Below are 22,632 nucleotides of genomic sequence, written 5' to 3' on the forward strand. Positions count from 1 at the left end.
GGAGGATATCTGTGACTCCTTTTAACAGAGTCAACCTGTATTTGAGAGCAGATTGAAATGGTTTAATAGTCAACTTTAAGATTTAGGTAGTACGCTTTGACCAAGCTATTCTTTGATGCAGAATTAAATGGTTTAACAGATATTAACTTACATTGTGCAATGACTAATCTATTTTTGATGTTGGGACTTTTAAAACAATTTTAGAAGTTACTTAAGATGTTACACTTAATCCATATTTAGGGTTAGTGCTCTGTGAAATGGTAAACAGCAGCTGCTAGTAGCAGAGCATTATATTTGATATGTAAAAATCTCCTGTTCTACTTTGTCCTGGTGTTGGCACATTTCGCTAATCTATTTGTGCTAGAACATGTTGCTGACAAAGTTGCTAACTATGCTATTTGTTATGCTACCACGTAGTACAGATTCATCAGATTGCACGCTAGGAGAGAGGCAATGGTTTTGTGGAATTTACAGTGACCTTCTGGAAATGTACTGCACCTTTACCAGAATGTCCAGGTTTCACACAAATTCCTGTTTGAGTGTTCCTCGAATCAGGAGGAATTGAGAACGGAGGGAATCCTTCAACTAGGATTTTGGATAATGTTACAGGAATAGGACGCCATTTGGGATCCGTGGGCTGCAAATGTTAAAAGTCATGATGTCAGAATGTTCTAGAAGCACGCTGTTGTTTCCACAACGTTAGGATGTCAGAATGTTCTAGAAGCACGCTGTTGTTCCCACAACGTTATGATGTCGGAATGTTCTAGAAACACACTGTTGGTCCCATAACGTTAATATGTCAGAATGTTCTAGAAGCACGCTGTTGTTCCCACAACGTTATGATGTCAGAATGTTCTAGAAACACACTGTTGGTCCCATAACGTTATGATGTCAGAATGTTCTAGAAGCACGCTGTTGTTCCCACAGTGTGTGTTTTACAGCCCAGGGCATAAAGATCTACTGCTCAGCTGAGAGAACCACTTTCAACACTTTCTTTGGAAGCTAGGGTTGGGGACAAGAAAACAGAGAAAATATATACACTCTTTCAGACAAGAGCCCACATCTGTCTGGGATCTTTATGGAGCATCAGTCAGCTAATCACCACACCACTTTTACCCAGCCCTGGCTAGCCTTTCACTTCACCAGCCCAAACCCCCTGGCTCTTACCCAGCCCTGTTCTAAACCCAACAAGCTAACAGGCTAGTCTTTCACTACACCTGCCCACACCCCCCTGGCTCTTACCCAGCCCTGTTCTTAACCCAATGAGCTAACAGGCTAGTCTTTCACTACACCAGCCCACACCCCCCTGGCTCTTACCCAGGCCTGGCTAGCCTTTCACTACACCGGCCCACACCCCCTGGCTCTTACCCAGCGCTGTTCTTAACCCAACGAGCTAACAGGCTAGTCTTTCACTACACCGGCCCACGCCCCCTGGCTCTTACCCAGCCCTGTTCTTAACCCAACGAGCTAACAGGCTAGTCTTTCACTACACCAGCCCACACACCCCTAGCTCTTACTCAGCCCTGGATAGCCTTTCACTACACCGGCCCACACCCCCTGGCTCTTACCCAGGCCTGTTCTAAACCCAACAAGCTAACAGGCTAGTATCGCATCAACTGTGTCAAGGCTCTGGAATTACACCAGGGTTCTCACATGCACACACAACCAAAAGTGGTTTCCACACAAAATGGCAAATTTGTGAAGATCCTTCTTACTATATTTTATTGGGGTTCCTTCTTGAAAACAGAGAAGAAGGGGAACAGACTTTTTGCTAACATTCATCTACAGTGTCTTCGGGCTCATCTACTGTCTGTCCGTATGGTCTATAGTAAGGGTCTCCTTTGCATCAACCTGACCCTCAAACTCAGTGTCTGTCAACCAGGACCTTAACCAACTACACGTATCATTGTCATGCATAATACTAGGGGTTGTTTTGCTAGGCAACCAAAGACTAGTTGTTTTAAAGAGTCCATATTACCGCGGAAAAGGTCAGCCACTTCAGTCAGCTGTTCATTCCAAACAAAAAATCTGTTCCACCTACACAAAATATCAGATTTTTTTGTTTGGAATGAGCAGGTGGCTGGTCTCAGAAGATCCCGCAGGTGAAGAAGCCGGATGTGAAGGTCCTGGGCTGGTGTGGTTACACATGGTCTGCGGTTGTGAGGCCGGTTGGACGTACTCTCTACAATGACGTTGGAGGTGGCTTATGGTAGAGAAATGAACATTCAATGCTCTGGCAACAGCTCTGGTTACCAGTGTGAGAGTGAGAGAGTGTGAGAGTGAGTGAGTGAGATTGAGAGTGAGTGAGTGAGATTGAGAGTGAGTGTGAGAGTGAGTGTGAGAGTGAGTGAGATTGAGTGAGTGAGAGTAAGTGCGTGAGTGAGATAGTGAGAGAGTGAGTGAGTGAGTGAGAGAATGAGTGAATGAGTGAGTGAGAGACAACAGAATGGCTTAATAACATTCAGAATAATAAATGAGATAATTCAACAAGCAAAGTGCATCAGAACTAGTATCCCTACGGATAGCTCATTCATGCTAAATCATACTATCCTACAAGACGTTTTAAACTCAGTTCAATTATTGTATTTTTAACAGATGACAATCTACTGTATTTTAAATGTGCTATAATATAATAGTATGTCTTAATAGCGGTAATATCGTAGTTGTTGTATAGTTGATGGTCACCGGTTAAGGTTCTTGTTCTTGATTGCCTTCATCAGCGGGATCCACTTCGAGCATTTGGCTCGACCCCAGTTTGACATCTGCCTGTGACCGTTGACCTCTGTGGGCCCGTCATGTTCGTCTGCCTCCGAGGTGATCTCCATCTTCTGGATCATCAGCTTCATCAGGTCGTGCTGCTTCTCCAGCACACTGGATATCTCCTTCAGTCTGTATGGGTTTATATAGAGATATACACACTAGATATCTCCTTCAGTCTGTATGGGATTATATAGAAATATAAATACTGGATATCTCCCTCAGTCTGTATGGGAACATATCCAGTATTTATATTTCTATCTCCTTTAGTCTATAACATAGAAACATACACACAGGATACCTCCTTTAGTCTATAACATAGAAACATACACACAGGATACCTCCTTTAGTCTATAACATAGAAACACACACAGGATATCTCCTTCAGTCTAAAACATAGAAACATACAGACTGAAGAAGACCACTAGAGGCTGCTCACACACCATACAAACCCCTAGCCCACCTTCACACACACACCACACAAACCCCTAGCCCACCTTCACACACATAACATACAAACCCCTAGCCCACCTTCACACACACACCATACAAACCCCTAGCCCACCTTCACACACACACCATACAAACCCCTAGCCCACCTTCACACACACACCATACAAACCCCTAGCCCACCTTCACACACACACCATACAAACCCCTAGCCCACCTTCACACACACACCATACAAACCCCTAGCCCACCTTCACACACATACCATACAAACCCCTAGCCCACCTTCACACACACACCATACAAACCCCTAGCCCACCTTCACACACACACCATACAAACCACTAGCCCACCTTCACACACACACCATACAAACCCCTAGCCCACCTTCACACACACACCATACAAACCCCTAGCCCACCTTCACACACACACCATACAAACCCCTAGCCCACCTTCACACACACACCATACAAACCCCTAGCCCACCTTCACACACACACCATACAAACCCCTAGCCCACCTTCACACACACACCATACAAACCCCTAGCCCACCTTCACACACACACCATACAAACCCCTAGCCCACCTTCACACACACACCATACAAACCCCTAGCCCACCTTCACACACACACCATACAAACCCCTAGCCCACCTTCACACACACACCACACAAACCCCTAGCCCACCTTCACACACACACCATACAAACCCCTAGCCCACCTTCACACACACACACCATACAAACCCCTAGCCCACCTTCACACACACACCATACAAACCCCTAGCCCACCTTCACACACACACCACACAAACCCCTAGCCCACCTTCACACACACACCATACAAACCCCTAGCCCACCTTCACACACACACACCATACAAACCCCTAGCCCACCTTCACACACACACCACACAAACCCCTAGCCCACCTTCACACACACACCACACAAACCCATAGCCCACCTTCACACACACACCATACAAACCCCTAGCCCACCTTCACACACACACCATACAAACCCCTAGCCCACCTTCACTCACACACCATACAAACCCCTAGCCCACCTTCACACACACACCATACAAACCCCTAGCCCACCTTCACACACACACCATACAAACCCCTAGCCCACCTTCACACCATACAAACCCCTAGCCCACCTTCACACACACACCATACAAACCCCTAGCCCACCTTCACACAGCACACAAACCCCTAGCCCACCTTCACACCATACAAACCCCTAGCCCACCTTCACACAGCACACAAACCCCTAGCCCACCTTCACACACACACCATACAAACCCCTAGCCCACCTTCACACACACACCATACAAACCCCTAGCCCACCTTCACACCATACAAACCCCTAGCCCACTTTCACACCATACAACCCCCTAGCCCACCTTCACGCCATACAAACCCCTAGCCCACCTTCACACACACACCATACAAACCCCTAGCCCACCTTCACACCATACAAACCCCTAGCCCACCTTCACACCATATACAACCCCCTAGCCCACCTTCACACCATACAAACCCCTAGCCCACCTTCACACACACACACCACACAAACCCCTAGCCCACCTTCACACACACACCATACAAACCCCTAGCCCACCTTCACACACACACCATACAAACCCCTAGCCCAACTTCACACACACACCATACAAACCCCTAGCCCACCTTCACACCATACAAACCCCTAGCCCACCTTCACACCACACAAACCCCTAGCCCACCTTCACACCACACAAACCCCTAGCCCACCTTCACACACACACCATACAAACCCCTAGCCCACCTTCACACCATACAAACCCCTAGCCCACCTTCACACACACACCATACAAACCCCTAGCCCACCTTCACACACACACCATACAACCCCCTAGCCCACCTTCACACCATACAAACCCCTAGCCCACCTTCACACCATACAAACCCCTAGCCCACCTTCACACCATACAAACCCCTAGCCCACCTTCACACACACACCATACAAACCCCTAGCCCACCTTCACACCATACAAACCCCTAGCCCACCTTCACACACATACAAACCCCTAGCCCACCTTCACACCATACAAACCCCTAGCCCACCTTCACACCATACAAACCCCTAGCCCACCTTCACACACACACCACACAAACCCCTAGCCCACCTTCACACACACACCATACAAACCCCTAGCCCACCTTCACACACACACCATACAAACCCCTAGCCCACCTTCACACACACACCATACAAACCCCTAGCCCACCTTCACACCATACAAACCCCTAGCCCACCTTCACACCACACAAACCCCTAGCCCACCTTCACACCACACAAACCCCTAGCCCACCTTCACACACACACCATACAAACCCCTAGCCCACCTTCACACCACAACAACCGTTTCTGATCGTCACCTTTGCTTCTGTTTGTGTAGTTTGGCTTCGACAGAGGTTGAAGTTGATGAGTTGGTCAATAGATGAGTACGCACTTCGTTGGCTTCTCCTTGACTCCAGAACTGCAGTATATAGAGACCAAACGGTTACCAGTGAATACTGCACAGCCCTTGAATTATTTAGTATAATGATGGAGAAACTCAAAGAAGATCATATATGTTGAATATACAGTACCAGTCAAAGGTTTGGACTCATTGAATGATTTATTTTTTTATTTTTACTATTTTCAACATTGTAGAATAATAGTGAAGACGTCAAAACTATGACATTACACAAATGGAATTATGAAGTAACCAAAAACAGTGTTAAACAAATCAAAATATATATTTCAGATTCTTCAAGAAGACATCCTTTGCCTTGATGACAGCTTAGCACACTCTTTGTATTCTCACAACCAGCTTTATGAGAAATGCTTTTCCAACAGTCTTGAAGGAGTTCCCACATATGCTGTTGGCTGATGTGTTGGTATTCAGGCCAAAGAGTTCAATTTTGGTTTCATCAGACCAGAGAATCTTGTTTCTTTAGGTGCCCTTTTACAAATTCAAAGCGGGCTGTCATGTGCCTTTTACTGAGGAGTAGCTTCCGTCTGGCCACTCTACCATAGAGGCCAGATTGGTGGAGTGCTGCAGAGATGGTTGTCCTTCTGAAAGGTTCTCCCATCTCCACAGAGGAACTCTAGAGCTCTGTCAGAGTGACCATCTGGTTCTTGGTCACCTCCCTGACCAATGTTCTTCTCCCCCGATTGCTCAGTTTGGCCGGGAGGCCAGCTCTAGGAAGTGTCTTGGTGGTTCTAAACATCTTCCATTTTAGAATGATGGAGGCCACCCAGGTGCTCTTGTGGAAAAAGTTCAAGGTTCTGAATTATTTCCCGAAGACACTGTACATGCTGTATACAGTGTCCTGTCTAAGACAGATGTCAATAGACACCTACATACAGCTAGCCTGTAACTCTACTCTAAGTGATACGGCCTGTATCTCTACTCTAAGTGATACGGCCTGTAACTCTACTCTAAGTGATACAGCCTGTAACTCTACTCTAAGTGATACGGCCTGTAACTCTACTCTAAGTGATACGGCCTGTAACTCTACTCTAAGTGATACGGCCTGTAACTCTACTCTAAGTGATACGACCTGTAACTCTACTCTAAGTGATACAGCCTGTAACTCTAAGTGATACAGCCTGTAACTCTACTCTAAGTGATACGGCCTGTAACTCTACTCTAAGTGATACAGCATGTAACTCTACTCTAAGTGATACAGCCTGTAACTCTGCTCTAAGTGATACAGCCTGTAACTCTACTCTAAGTGATACGGCCTGTAACTCTACTCTAAGTGATACGGCCTGTAACTCTACTCTAAGTGATACGGCCTGTAACTCTACTCTAAGTGATACGGCCTGTAACTCTACTCTAAGTGATACGGCCTGTAACTCTACTCTAAGTGATACGGCCTGTAACTCTACTCTAAGTGATACAGCCTGTAACTCTACTCTAAGTGATACAGCCTGTAACTCTACTCTAAGTGATACAGCCTGTAACTCTACTCTAAGTGATACAGCCTGTAACTCTACTCCAAGTGATACGGCCTGTAACTCTACTCTAAGTGATACAGCCTGTAACTCTACTCTAAGTGATACAGCCTGTAACTCTACTCTAAGTGATACAGCCTGTAACTCTACTCTAAGTGATACGGCCTGTAACTCTACTCTAAGTGATACGGCCTGTAACTCTACTCTAAGTGATACAGCCTGTAACTCTAAGTGATACAGCCTGTAACTCTACTCTAAGTGATACAGCCTGTAACTCTACTCTAAGTGATACGGCCTGTAACTCTACCCTAAGTGATACGGCATGTAACTCTACTCTAAGTGATACGACCTGTAACTCTACTCTAAGTGATACAGCCTGTAACTCTAAGTGATACAGCCTGTAACTCTACTCTAAGTGATACAGCCTGTAACTCTACTCTAAGTGATACGGCCTGTAACTCTACTCTAAGTGATACAGCATGTAACTCTACTCTAAGTGATACAGCCTGTAACTCTACTCTAAGTGATACGGCCTGTAACTCTACTCTAAGTGATACGGCCTGTAACTCTACTCTAAGTGATACGGCCTGTAACTCTACTCTAAGTGATACGGCCTGTAACTCTACTCTAAGTGATACGGCCTGTAACTCTACTCTAAGTGATACGGCCTGTAACTCTACTCTAAGTGATACAGCCTGTAACTCTACTCTAAGTGATACAGCCTGTAACTCTACTCTAAGTGATACAGCCTGTAACTCTATTCTAAGTGATACAGCCTGTAACTCTACTCTAAGTGATACGGCCTGTAACTCTACTCTAAGTGATACAGCCTGTAACTCTACTCTAAGTGATACAGCCTGTAACTCTACTCTAAGTGATACAGCCTGTAACTCAACTCTAAGTGATACGGCCTGTAACTCTACTCTAAGTGATACGGCCTGTAACTCTACTCTAAGTGATACGGCCTGTAACTCTACTCTAAGTGATACAGCCTGTAACTCTACTCTAAGTGATACGGCCTGTAACTCTACTCTAAGTGATACGGCCTGTAACTCTACTCTAAGTGATACGGCCTGTAACTCTACTCTAAGTGATACAGCCTGTAACTCTACTCTAAGTGATACAGCCTGTAACTCTACTCTAAGTGATACGGCCTGTAACTCTACTCTAAGTGATACGGCCTGTAACTCTACTCTAAGTGATACGGCCTGTAACTCTACTCTAAGTGATACGGCCTGTAACTCTACTCTAAGTGATACGGCCTGTAACTCTACTCTAAGTGATACAGCCTGTAACTCTACTCTAAGTGATACAGCCTGTAACTCTACTCTAAGTGATACAGCCTGTAACTCTACTCTAAGTGATACAGCCTGTAACTCTACTCTAAGTGATACAGCCTGTAACTCTACTCTAAGTGATACGGCCTGTAACTCTACTCTAAGTGATACGGCCTGTAACTCTACTCTAAGTGATACGGCCTGTAACTCTACTCTAAGTGATACGGCCTGTAACTCTACTCTAAGTGATACGGCCTGTAACTCTACTCTAAGTGATACGGCCTGTAACTCTACTCTAAGTGATACGGCCTGTAACTCTACTCTAAGTGATACGGCCTGTAACTCTACTCTAAGTGATACAGCCTGTAACTCTACTCTAAGTGATACGGCCTGTAACTCTACTCTAAGTGATACGGCCTGTAACTCTACTCTAAGTGATACGGCCTGTAACTCTACTCTATGTGATACAGCCTGTAACTCTACTCTAAGTGATACGGCCTGTAACTCTACTCTAAGTGATACGGCCTGTAACTCTACTCTAAGTGATACGGCCTGTAACTCTACTCTAAGTGATACGGCCTGTAACTCTACTCTATGTGATACAGCCTGTAACTCTACTCTAAGTGATACAGCCTGTAACTCTACTCTAAGTGATACGGCCTGTAACTCTACTCTAAGTGATACGGCCTGTAACTCTACTCTAAGTGATACAGCCTGTAACTCTACTCTAAGTGATACGGCCTGTAACTCTACTCTAAGTGATACGGCCTGTAACTCTACTCTAAGTGATACAGCCTGTAACTCTACTCTAAGTGATACAGCCTGTAACTCTACTCTAAGTGATACGGCCTGTAACTCTACTCTAAGTGATACGGCCTGTAACTCTACTCTAAGTGATACGGCCTGTAACTCTAGTCTAAGTGATACAGCCTGTAACTCTACTCTAAGTGATACAGCCTGTAACTCTACTCTAAGTGATACAGCCTGTAACTCTACTCTAAGTGATACAGCCTGTAACTCTACTCTAAGTGATACAGCCTGTAACTCTACTCTAAGTGATACGGCCTGTAACTCTACTCTAAGTGATACGGCCTGTAACTCTACTCTAAGTGATACAGCCTGTAACTCTACTCTAAGTGATACGGCCTGTAACTCTACTCTAAGTGATACGGCCTGTAACTCTACTCTAAGTGATACAGCCTGTAACTCTACTCTAAGTGATACAGCCTGTAACTCTACTCTAAGTGATACGGCCTGTAACTCTACTCTAAGTGATACGGCCTGTAACTCTACTCTAAGTGATACAGCCTGTAACTCTACTCTAAGTGATACAGCCTGTAACTCTACTCTAAGTGATACGGCCTGTAACTCTACTCTAAGTGATACGGCCTGTAACTCTACTCTAAGTGATACAGCCTGTAACTCTACTCTAAGTGATACGGCCTGTAACTCTACTCTAAGTGATACAGCCTGTAACTCTACTCTAAGTGATACAGCCTGTAACTCTACTCTAAGTGATACAGCCTGTAACTCTACTCTAAGTGATACAGCCTGTAACTCTACTCTAAGTGATACAGCCTGTAACTCTAAGTGATTCTGCTATTCATGTTTTTTTATTTAAGTCATTCTTTTTTTTGTTGCCTACGTTTTGTAGTTTTGTAGTTTTACACACTCAGTGTTATAATCTACAGTGATCATCCTCCGTTCTCTATGTCGTTTGTTATTGAACACCTCAATAGAGAAGACATCAATCTACACCAGTCACCAATAACTCTACTTTTCAATGTAGGTGTTGATTTCCCTCCAGTGAATGTGACTCTGAGCACGTGGGTTACATTCAAACAGTGTCTCTGAATAGGAGAACTGATCTACTAGAGCATTAGTTTCGTCTTGTAGATTTGAATCCTACCATGAGATGCTTTACGTATCCAGGGCCAGGCACCATACCTACCTTGGAGCACTTGCGGTTGGGATAGATGGTGATGGATGACTGGTCCACTCTCTTCAACAACCAGTATGGCATCTTCTCCTCCAGATTGGTGTGGAGTTCAATCTGACATAGAGAGACATCATTGCCTTCAGTCATCAAAATCCACAAGGAATTTTGTCATATTGAGTATTTGGAGAAAGGTTAAGCTATATTTTGGTATACTAGTACAATATGATGAAGAAGTGATGTTGACCCAATCAGAACAAACTTTACAATGACACTAAAACAAGTACCCATTAGCTATTCAAAATGGCTAAAATAAGCATACAATTACAAAAATCTTATCAAGTGGACTTGATTGTTATCCAGCTACAAACCTGCATGGCTATTCTCTTCAGAGTGGCACTTCTCTGTACCTCAGCGATGTCACCGACAGCCAATCCAATCTGTAGTACACACAAAGGGACACCAATAGGAACCATCAATATTTTGATAGGTTGTCAGCTATCCATTGACAATTAGCATTGACCTCACATAGTCTCTTTTCCCTGTGAAAAGTGAGTGTGTCTTTCAATAGTCTAAAGCGGTTTTCCTCTCCATGTCTCCTCCCATTCATCAATAAAGAGACAAGGAAAGATCTAAGGAAAAGAGACCAGAGAGGGAGCCAATTTCAAACTGTTGAGATTAATCCCTTAGATCAATGGTGTCTAACTCATTAATCTGCCAAAATGAAGACAAAATTCAATGCAGACATATCATTATTCAGCCTGGTCTCATTGACTATACATAACATATTAAATGTAGGGGGATACCTAGTCAGTTGTACAACTGAATGCAATCAACTGAAATGTGTCTTCCGCATTTAATCAGACCCCTCTAACCACACACTATGCTGGCCTTTTATGCAGAGTTGCAAAGAAAAAGCCATATCTCAGACTGGCCAACAAAAATAAAATATTAAGATGGGCAAAACAACACAGACACTGGACAGAGGAACTCTGCCTAGAAGGCCAGCATCCTGAAGTTGCCTGTTGACGTTGAGGCTGGTGTTTTGCGGGTACTATTTAATGAAGCTGCCAGTTAAAGACTTGTGAGGCGTCTGTTTCTCAAACTAGACACCCTAATGTACTTGTCCTCATGCTCAGTTGTGCACCGGGGCCTCCCACTCCTCTTTCTATTCCGGTTAGAGCCAGTTTGCACAGTTCTGTGAAGGGAGTAGTACACAGCGTTGTACGAGATCTTCAGATTCTTGACAATTTCCTCGCATGGAATAGCCTTCATTTCTCAGAACAAGAATAGACTGACGAGTTTCAGAAGAAAGTTCTTTGTTTCTGGACATTTTGAGCCTGTAATCGAACCCACAAATGCTGATGCTCCAGATACTCAACTAACTTCTTTAATCAGAACAACAGTTTTCAGCTGTGCGAACATAATTGCAAAATTACCTCTGCTGTTTTCAATCAAGATCTCGTCGATCACTTCCTCATTGCCTGCATCCGTAATGGGTCTGCGACCAAACGACCACCCCTCATCACTGTCAAACGCTCCCTAAAACACTTCTGAGAGCAGGCCTTTCTAAGCAACCTGGCAGGGGGATCCTGAAATGACATTGACCTCATCCCGTCAGTAGATGATGCCTGGCTAATCTTTAAAAGTGCCTTCCTCACCATCTTAAATAAGCATGCCCCATTCAACAAATGTAGAACTAGGAACAGATATAGTCCTTGGTTCACTCCAGTCCTGTCTGCCCTTGACCAGCACAAAAACATCCTGTGGCGTTCTGCATTAGCATCGAATAGCCCCCTTAAAATGCTTTTTCAGGGAAGTTAGGAACAAATATACACAGGCAGTTAGGAAAGCTAAGGCTAGCTTTTTCAAACAGAAATTTGTATCCTGTGGTACTAATTCAAAAAAGTTCTGGAACACTGTAAAAGTCCATGGAGAATAAGAGCACGTCCTCCCAGCTGCCCACGGCTCTGAGGCTAGGAAACACTGTCACCACTGATAAATCCACTACAATTGAGAATTTCAATAAGCATTTCTCTACGGCTGACCATGCTTTCCACCTGGCTACCCCTATCAACTGCCCGTTGTCCGGAGGGCCTGTTGTCCGGAGGGCCTGTTGTCCGGAGGGCCTGTTGTCCGGACCTCTGGCAGTCTCTATGGGTGTGCCACAGGGTTCCATTCTCTGGCCGACTCTCTTCTCTGTATACATCAGATGTTGCTCTTGCTGCTGGTGATTCTCTGATACACCTCTACGCAGACGACACCATTATGTATACTTCTGGCCCCTCTTTGGACACAGTGTTAACTAACCTCCAGACGAGCTTCAGCGCCATACAACTCTCCTTCCGTGGCCTCCAACTGCTCTTAAATGCAAATAAAACTAAATGCATGCTATTCAACCAATCACTGCCTGCACCTGCTCGCCCATCCAGCATCACTACTCTGGACGGCTCTGACTTAGAATACGTGGACGACTACAAATACCTAGGTGTCTGGTTAGACTGTGAACTCTTCTTCCAGACTCACATTAAGCACTTCCAATCCAAAATTAAATCTAGAACTGGCTTCCTATATCGCAACAAAGCATCCTTCACTCATGCTGCCAAACATACCCTCGTAAAACTGACCATCCTACCAATTCTCGACTTCAGTGATGTCATCTATAAAATTGCGTCCAACACTCTACTCAACAACCTGGATGCAGTCTATCGCAGTGCCATCCATTTTGTCACCAATGCCCCATATACTACCCACCACTGTGGCCTGTACGCTCTCGTTGGTTGGCCCTCGCTTCATACTTGTAAATTGGATGAGGTTTTTGGTGCAGGCCGGGACATCAATCATTTTTTATTTAACTAGGCAAGTCGGTTAAGAACAAATTCGACGGCCTACAACGCTGGGCCAATTGTGCGCCGCCCTATGGACTCCCAATCACGGCCGGTTGTGATACAGCCTGGATTTGAACCAGGGTGTCTTTAGTGGTGCCTTAGACCACTGCACCACTTGGGAGCCCCAGATACTGGGTCATCATGGAGAGGCTTACCATCATGTTCATCAGCAGGATCGGCATGAAGATGATAAATATAACCAACAAGTAGAAAGTGATGAAGGGAAAAGGAAATCTGTTGTGTAGGTACATGTCCAGAAAATTGCTTTGGTAATTCAGTTCCCCGACCATCATCACAAAGATCTGGATCACTGACAAGTCCAGTCGCTCAAACTCTTCCTAAAGACAAACATGAGAAGGAAAAAAATAGTTAGGCAGAACAGAACAGAGGGAAAGCTGGGACTGAAAAACATCTATCTCAAGGCCATCAGACTGCTAAACAGCAATCACTAACTCAGAGAGGCTGCTGCCTACATTGAGACCCAATCACTGGCCACTTTAACAAATGGACCACTATTCACTTTATACAATGCCACTTTAAATAATGTTTACATTACTCATATCATATATATATATACACACATATTTTTACAAATTCTCATTCATCCCTTTATATTTGTGTGTATTAGGTAGTTTTGGGGGAATTGTTAGATTACTCGTTAGATATTACCACACTGTCCGAACTAGAAGCACAAGCATTTCACTACATTTACATTAACATCTGCTAACCATGTGTACGTGTCCAATAACATTTGTTTTGATTTGATTAGATTTGACTTTAAACAGATTTTAGTTCCATCTCCTTTCCATCTCATATATCTTCATTGATTTGAGGAAATTACAAATGACCTAATGTAGGACTTATACAAAACAATGTGTTTAAAGTGGGAGCACTGTTTCAAATGTGTCTTGTCACCTGGTTGAGCATGAGGGCATAGAAGACCAAGGCAAAAGCCAGCATCAGAAAGAAGAATAGCAGTAGGATTTTAAACAACGTCCTTGCAATCTCCCGAAACATCACCACGTAGATCCCAAAGTGCTCAAACCTGGAAAGAGAAAACACAGTGCCCATTAGTACCGACGTGGACCCATTGGGACCAACGTGGACCCATGAGGACCAACGTGGACCCATGAGGACCGACGTGGACCCATTAGTACCGACGTGGACCCATTGGGACCAACGTGGACCCATGAGGACCAACGTGGACCCATGAGGACCGACGTGGACCCATTAGTACCGACGTGGACCCATTGGGACCAACGTGGACCCATGAGGACCGACGTGGACCCATGAGGACCGACGTGGACCCATTGGGACCGACGTGGACCCATGAGGACCGACGTGGACCCATAAGGACCGACGTGGACCCATGAGGACCAACGTGGACCCATGAGGACCAACGTGGACCCATGAGGACCAACGTGGACCCATGAGGACCAACGTGGACCCATGAGGACCGACGTGGACCCATGAGGACCAACGTGGACCCATGAGGACCAACGTGGACCCATGAGGACCAACGTGGACCCATGAGGACCAACGTGGACCCATGAGGACTGACGTGGACCCATTGGGACCAACGTGGACCCATGAGGACCGACGTGGACCCATGAGGACCGACGTGGACCCATGAGGACCGACGTGGACCCATGAGGACCAACGTGGACCCATGAGGACCGACGTGGACCCATGAGGACCAACGTGGACCCATGAGGACCAACGTGGACCCATGAGGACCAACGTGGACGCATGAGTACCAACACGTGAAGTTCATTTGACCCTATCAAATTGGGTGTCCAATGAAAGCTAAGAGTCTATAATTTCGGGGAAATTAAAGCATAGATACATTTTTCAACTGTTTTCGATGTGAAAAATGAGGCATAAGTGAAGGCTCTGATTTCTGGTACAAAAAAATTGAAAAAGAGGATCTTAGAAAACGTTCACTAGAAAAGGTCTTAACCCTTTTTGGTGTTCAGGTCTGTGGGACCCATTTTCAATGTTTACTAAAAATAAGAGAATACAATGAATCCTTTTTTTCAACCTAAGCTCATTTTCAGTGAAGAACATGTAAAATAAACACATTTTCATTGAGCGCACAAGGTACACCCTACTACACATTTGTATTACATATGTGGTGTTCGGGTTCCACTGGACCCGAGGGTAATAAATGTGTGGAAAAGTGTGTGTGTAGGTGAAAACAAGTAAAAATGTAACACAAAGGTTTGCTGTGTGCCTTCAGTCTGTCTTCCTCCTCCCTGGGCCAGCTGTTTAAAAGTACCACCAATAACCTGTCTGTCTCCCTGCCCGTCTGCCTGTCTCCCTGCCTGCCTGTCTGTCTCCCTCCCTGCCTGCCTGTCTGTCTCCCTGTCTGTCTCCCTGCCTGCCTGTCTGTCTCCCTGCCTGTCTGCCTCCCTGCCTGTCTGTCTCCCTGCCTGTCTGTCTCCCTGCCTGTCTGTCTCCCTGCCTGTCTGTCTCCCGCTTTTCTCGTACCCTTTACCCTTTGTAGTGTGTGAAACAACACAATGTCTTGTGGGAACCTGCACAATGTTATTACAATACGTTATATCGATACATTTTTAAAATTCAGGATTTTCCTGCACTCTACTCCTGCCAGGTGCAAATTGGGGGAGGGACACAATAAATAAATACTGTAGCTTTGCATGTGTGGCTCCTTACACACAAACAATCAGTATGGAATAAAATAATCTCTGCTCAGCCTAGAGAGAAGCTGGTGTGGAAGGAACGTCTTTCACCTTGGAAGATGAAGACATTTCCCAATATGAGGTCCAACCAAATTTGCTGTTATTTGGTTTATCTACTGTTCTGTACCTATCCAGGATAAATGACTGTGAAGAGAATGACATTCATAATGATTTATTTCTGTATAGATAAAGGAACCATGATGTAACTCTGTTGCTGTCATTTCTTTATCGCTGTAATTCCACTTCACTTACATTGTAGAATAATAGTGAAGACATCAAAGCTATGAAATAACATGTGGAATAGGGTAGTAACACAAAAAATTACCAAAAGAGATTCTTACAAAGTCAAGGTGTAATGTCATCGCTGTATGCTGTTATTGTGCATAGAGTTGTATGGTTCGTTAAACCAAATCTTTTCGTTTTTGTTGAGTCTTAGCGTATTTGCGTTACCATGGAATGTCAATCAATCAATCAAGCAACACTGTTGATTTGTGCACTAACAATCATCAGAAAATTAACAATCTCTAAATGACAGTAAACACGCTTTCTCATCTCTCTAGACAGAGACAAATGGGCTACATTGTTTGGACAGTTGGTAATTACCTTTGGAGATATAGGAGGAAGTTAACCCAAGACATGATTATGGCCAGTGCCCCAGCCTGCCAGTGCCAGGACCCCTCAGCGTTGACGAACAGGGCGATAATGAAGAGAAGAGAGAGGATGATTGAAAACCAGTCCTGAATGTTAGAGATGTCCTTCAGGTAACTCAAACGCTATTGAGGGAAAACAAGAGAATGCTATTTACATTAGGCCGGAACTAGAACTCAGAGCCTCAGCACCCAGAGAATGTTATTTACATTAGGCCGGAACTAGAACTCAGAGCCTCAGCAACCAGAGAATGTTATTTACATTAGAATGGGAACTAGAACTCAGAGCCTCAGCACCCAGAGAATGTTATTTACATTAGAATGGGAACTAGAACTCAGAGCCTCAGCACCCAGAGAATGTTATTTACATTAGACAGGAACTAGAACTCAGAGCCTCAGCACCCAGAGAATGTTATTTACATTAGAATGGGAACTAGAACTCAGAGCCTCAGCAACCAGAGAATGCTATTTACATTAGAATGGGAACTAGAACTCAGAGCCTCAACAACCAGAGAATGTTATTTACATTAGAATGGGAACTAGAACTCAGAGCCTCAGCACCCAGAGAATGTTATTTACATTAGACAGGAACTAGAACTCAGAGCCTCAGCACCCAGAGAATGTTATTTACATTAGAATGGGAACTAGAACTCAGAGCCTCAGCAACCAGAGAATGTTATTTACATTAGAATGGGAACTAGAACTCAGAGCCTCAGCAACCAGAGAATGTTATTTACATTAGAATGGGAACTAGAACTCAGAGCCTCAGCAACCAGAGAATGTTATTTACATTAGACAGGAACTAGAACTCAGAGCCTCAGCACCCAGAGAATGTTATTTACATTAGACAGGAACTAGAACTCAGAGCCTCAGCAACCAGAGAATGTTATTTACATTAGAATGGGAACTAGAACTCAGAGCCTCAGCACCCAGAGAATGTTATTTACATTAGACAGGAACTAGAACTCAGAGCCTCAGCAACCAGAGAATGTTATTTACATTAGAATGGGAACTAGAACTCAGAGCCTCAGCAACCAGAGAATGTTATTTACATTAGAATGGGAACTAGAACTCAGAGCCTCAGCAACCAGAGAATGTTATTTACATTAGACAGGAACTAGAACTCAGAGCCTCAGCAACCAGAGAATGTTATTTACATTAGAATGGGAACTAGAACTCAGAGCCTCAGCAACCAGAGAATGTTATTTACATTAGAATGGGAACTAGAACTCAGAGCCTCAGCAACCAGAGAATGTTATTTACATTAGAATGGGAACTAGAACTCAGAGCCTCAGCAACCAGAGAATGTTATTTACATTAGAATGGGAACTAGAACTCAGAGCCTCAGCAACCAGAGAATGTTATTTACATTAGAATGGGAACTAGAACTCAGAGCCTCAGCAACCAGAGAATGTTATTTACATTAGAATGGGAACTAGAACTCAGAGCCTCAGCACCCAGAGAATGTTATTTACATTAGAATGGGAACTAGAACTCAGAGCCTCAGCAACCAGAGAATGTTATTTACATTAGAATGGGAACTAGAACTCAAGAGTCTCAGCAACCAATTGACTTCAATGCGTGAGTTATAACACTTCCTTTGAGTGTTTCTCAAATTAGAATTTGGCCTTTAGATCATGTAGTTTACTGAACACACCTGTCACTGCTTTTGAATTACATAACTCAGTTGAATGTACTGACTAAGTCACTCTGGATGAGAGCATCTGCTATATATTTTTTTAACCTTAATTTAACTAGGCAAGTCAGTTAAGAACACATTATTTTTTTCAATGACAGCCTAGGAACAGTGAGTTAACTGCCTTGTTCAGGGGCAGAACAACAGATTTGTCGTTCGGGGATTCAAACTTACAACCTTTTGGTTACTAGCCCAAAACTCTTAACAACTAGGCTACCCTGCTGTCGTTTTATGACTAAAATGTAAATGTGGCCTAGTAGATCCAGGTGCAGAACGATATTCCAACCTTTCAAACAGATTTCTGTATAAATGCCCTATTACAGAATGCTCTTGACACCACCAAGGTTGGTTGTGTCATGATTCATCATGATGAGTGATGGTCTGCATGTCCTCCACCCGCTCATACTGTGTGAAGGTTTCACCACGCTACACATTCAGTACCAGTCAACAGTTCAGACACACCTACTCTTTCAAGGGTTTTTCGTTATTTTTACTATTTTCTACATTGTAGAATAATAGTGAAGACTTCAAAACTATGAAATAACATATGGAATAGGTTAGTAACCCCAAAAAAATGTTCAACAAATCAAAATATATTTTATATTTAAAAAATTTCAAAGTAGCTACCCTTTGCCTTTCTCTCAACCAGCTTCACCTGGAATGCTTTTCCAACAGTCTTGAAGGAGTTCCCAGATATGCTGACCACTTGTTGGCTGCTTTTCCTTCACTCTGCGTCAAACTCATCCCAAATCATCTCAATTTGGTTGAGGTCGAGTGATTGTGGAGGCCAGGTCATCTGATGCAGCACTCCATCTCTCCCCTCCTTGGTCAAACAGCCCTTACACAGCCTGGAGGTGTAACGGCTCTCGTTTGTAGAAGGAAGAGTGGACCAAGGCGCAGCGTGGTAGAAGGAAGAGTGGACCAAGTCGCAGCTTGTAGAAGGAAGAGTGGACCTAGGCGCAGCTTGTAGAAGGAAGAGTGGACCAAGGTGCAGCGTGGTAGAAGGAAGAGTGGACCAAGGTGCAGCTTGTAGAAGGAAGAGTGGACCAAGGCGCAGCGTGGTAGAAGGAAGAGTGGACCAAGATGCAGCTTGTAGAAGGAAGAGTGGACCAAGGCGCAGCGTGGTAGAAGGAAGAGGGGACCAACGCGCAGCGTGGTAGAAGGACGAGTGGACCAAGGCGCAGCGTGGTAGAAGGAAGAGTGGACCAAGGCGCAGCGTTGTAGGCGTACATCGTCTTTTTAATGATGACACAAAAACAAAATAACAAAAACCGAACGCGAACAGTTCTGTCAGGCACAGACACTAAACAGAAAACCTGATCCCACAAAACCCAAAAGGAAAATTACAACTTATATATGATCCCCAATCAGAGACAACGATAGACAGCTGCCTCTGATTGGGAACCATACTCGGCCAAACACAAAGAAATAGAAAACATAGACTTTCCCACCCAACTTTCCCACCCAGATAGACTTACCCACACCCTGACCAAACATAGAGAATAATAAGGATCTCAGGTCAGGGTGTGACAGGAGATGTGTTGGGTCATTGTCCTGTTGAAAAACAAATTATAGTTCTACTAATCGCAAACCAGATGGGATGGTGTATTACTACAGAATGCTGTGGTAGCCATGCTGGTTAAGTGTGCCTTGAATTCTAAATAAATTACAGACTGTGTCACCAGCAAAGCACCCCCACACCATCACACCTCCTCCTCCATGCTTCACAGTAGGAACCACACATGAAGAGATCATCCGTTCACCTACTCTGCGTCTCTAAATACACGGCTGTTGGAACCAAAAATCTCACATTTGGACTCATCAGATCAAAGGACAGATTTCCACCGGTCTAATGTTCATTGCTCGTGTTTCTTGGCCCAAGCAAGTCTCTTCTTATTTTTGGTATCCTTTAGTAGTGGTTTCTTTGCAGCAATTTGACCATGAATGCCTGATTCATGCAGTCTCTGAACAGTTGATGTTGAGATGTGACTGTGACTTGAACTCTGTGAAACATTTTTGGGGGTTGCTATTTCTGAGGCTGGGAACTCTAATAAACATGTCCTCTGCTGCAGAGGTAACTCTGGGTCCTCCTTTCCTGTCACAGTTCTCATGAGAGCCAGTTTCATCATAGCGCTTGATGTATTTTTGCTACTGCGCTTGAAGAAACTTTCAAAGTTCTTGAAATGTTCCATATTGACTGACCTTCATGTCTTAATAAAGTAATGATGTAGTTTCTCTTTGCTAATTTGAGCTGTTCTTGCTATAATATGGACTTGGTCTTTTTCCAAATAGGGCTATCTTCTGTATACCACCCCTACCAGGTCCCAACACCAGAAGAGGACTGGCCACTCCAAGGAGACTGGTTCCTCTCTAGGTTTCTTCATCTTGTCAGATGTTTTAATAACAAGGGAGTATCCTAAAGCAACGATTCTCAGCTGGTGAGTCGCGACCCAAATTTGGGTTGAGGAAGGTTTTGAATGGGTCTGCTGTGTCTGAGTAAAAAAAAAAATATATATATATTTTTAAACGATTTAATGAAAAAATACTCTAAATACTTAAACTAGGTAGAATGTGTGTAGAAATGCTAAATATCTTACTTTTTTTATAATTTTCTCTTCAATCACAGCATTTTAAATGTAGAGCTTTTAGCAGTTTTATTTTGGTTGATTTTGTGTCTCAATCCAATGAGTTTAATGACATTCTTCATGAGGAATATGGGAAACAGGTGGGAATGCAGTTCCTTTGTCATATAAATGCAACATTTACTATCAAAATAGCATGAAAAATAGTTTTTTTTGTGATGCAAATATTGGGTTGCGAATGAGACAACCTGTTTTAATTTGGGTCCCAAGGAAAAGCAGTTGTGAACCACTGTCTTAACGCCAGGCGGTGTCCATGTGTCTTAAAGCCAGGCTGTGTCCATGTATCTTAATGCCAGGCTGTGTCCATGTGTCTTAAAGCCAGGCGGTGTGCATGTGTCTTGAAGCCAGGCTGTGTCCATGTATCTTAAAGCCAGGCGGTGTCCATGTGTCTTAAAGCCAGGCGGTGTCCATGTGTCTTAAAGCCAGGCGGTGTCCATGTGTCTTAAAGCCAGGCTGTGTCCATGTGTCTTAAAGCCAGGCGGTGTCCATGTGTCTTAAAGCCAGCCTGTGTCCATGTGTCTTAAAGCCAGCCTGTGTCCATGTATCTTAAAGCCAGCCTGTGTGCATGTATCTTAAAGCCAGGCTGTGTCCATGTGTCCTAAAGCCAGCCTGTGTCCATGTATCTTAAAGCCAGCCTGTGTCCATGTGTCTTAAAGCCAGGCGGTGTCCATGTGTCTTAAAGCCAGCCTGTGTCCATGTATCTTAAAGCCAGCCTGTGTCCATGTGTCTTAAAGCCAGCCTGTGTCCATGTGTCTTAAAGCCAGGCTGTGTCCATGTGTCTTAACGCCAGGCGGTGTCCATGTGTCTTAACGCCAGGCTGTGTCCATGTGTCTTAACGCCAGGCGGTGTCCATGTGTCTTAAAGCCAGGCTGTGTCCATGTGTCTTAACGCCAGGCGGTGTCCATGTGTCTTAACGCCAGGCGGTGTCCATGTGTCTTAAAGCCAGGCTGTGTCCATGTGTCTTAACGCCAGGCGGTGTCCATGTGTCTTAACGCCAGGCTGTGTCCATGTGTCTTAACGCCAGGCTGTGTCCATGTGTCTTAACGCCAGGCTGTCTCCATGTGTCTTAAAGCCAGGCTGTGTCCATGTATCTTAAAGCCAGGCTGTGTCCATGTGTCTTAAAGCCAGGCTGTGTCCATGTGTCTTAAAGCCAGGCGGTGTCCATGTGTCTTAAAGCCAGGCGGTGTCCATGTGTCTTAAAGCCAGGCGGTGTCCATGTGTCTTAAAGCCAGGCGGTGTCCATGTGTCTTAAAGCCAGGCTGTGTCCATGTGTCTTAAAGCCAGGCGGTGTCCATGTGTCTTAAAGCCAGCCTGTGTCCATGTGTCTTAAAGCCAGCCTGTGTCCATGTATCTTAAAGCCAGCCTGTGTCCATGTATCTTAAAGCCAGCCTGTGTGCATGTATCTTAAAGCCAGGCTGTGTCCATGTGTCCTAAAGCCAGCCTGTGTCCATGTATCTTAAAGCCAGCCTGTGTCCATGTGTCTTAAAGCCAGGCGGTGTCCATGTGTCTTAAAGCCAGCCTGTGTCCATGTATCTTAAAGCCAGCCTGTGTCCATGTGTCTTAAAGCCAGCCTGTGTCCATGTGTCTTAAAGCCAGGCTGTGTCCATGTGTCTTAACGCCAGGCGGTGTCCATGTGTCT

General features: G+C 44.5%; 1 protein-coding gene across 1 annotated transcript in view; it reads right to left on the minus strand.

Annotated features, from left to right (window-relative positions):
* Positions 1-2,342: 2,342 nt before the first annotated feature.
* Positions 2,343-22,632, minus strand: part of LOC109866443 (transient receptor potential cation channel subfamily A member 1-like) — a 72,289-nt gene continuing 51,999 nt past the window's right edge. The window contains exons 21-27 of the mRNA XM_031836433.1: positions 16,612-16,781; positions 14,222-14,351; positions 13,462-13,644; positions 10,790-10,858; positions 10,434-10,535; positions 5,639-5,739; positions 2,343-2,889 (exon numbers count right to left, since the gene is read on the minus strand). Of these exons, the coding sequence (XP_031692293.1) occupies positions 2,682-2,889; positions 5,639-5,739; positions 10,434-10,535; positions 10,790-10,858; positions 13,462-13,644; positions 14,222-14,351; positions 16,612-16,781 (963 nt within the window). The 3' untranslated portion in view covers positions 2,343-2,681. The remainder of the gene's footprint in view (positions 2,890-5,638; positions 5,740-10,433; positions 10,536-10,789; positions 10,859-13,461; positions 13,645-14,221; positions 14,352-16,611; positions 16,782-22,632) is intronic.

The sequence above is a fragment of the Oncorhynchus kisutch genome, linkage group LG11 (assembly GCF_002021735.2).
Source record: "Oncorhynchus kisutch isolate 150728-3 linkage group LG11, Okis_V2, whole genome shotgun sequence".
Taxonomy (NCBI): domain Eukaryota; kingdom Metazoa; phylum Chordata; class Actinopteri; order Salmoniformes; family Salmonidae; genus Oncorhynchus; species Oncorhynchus kisutch.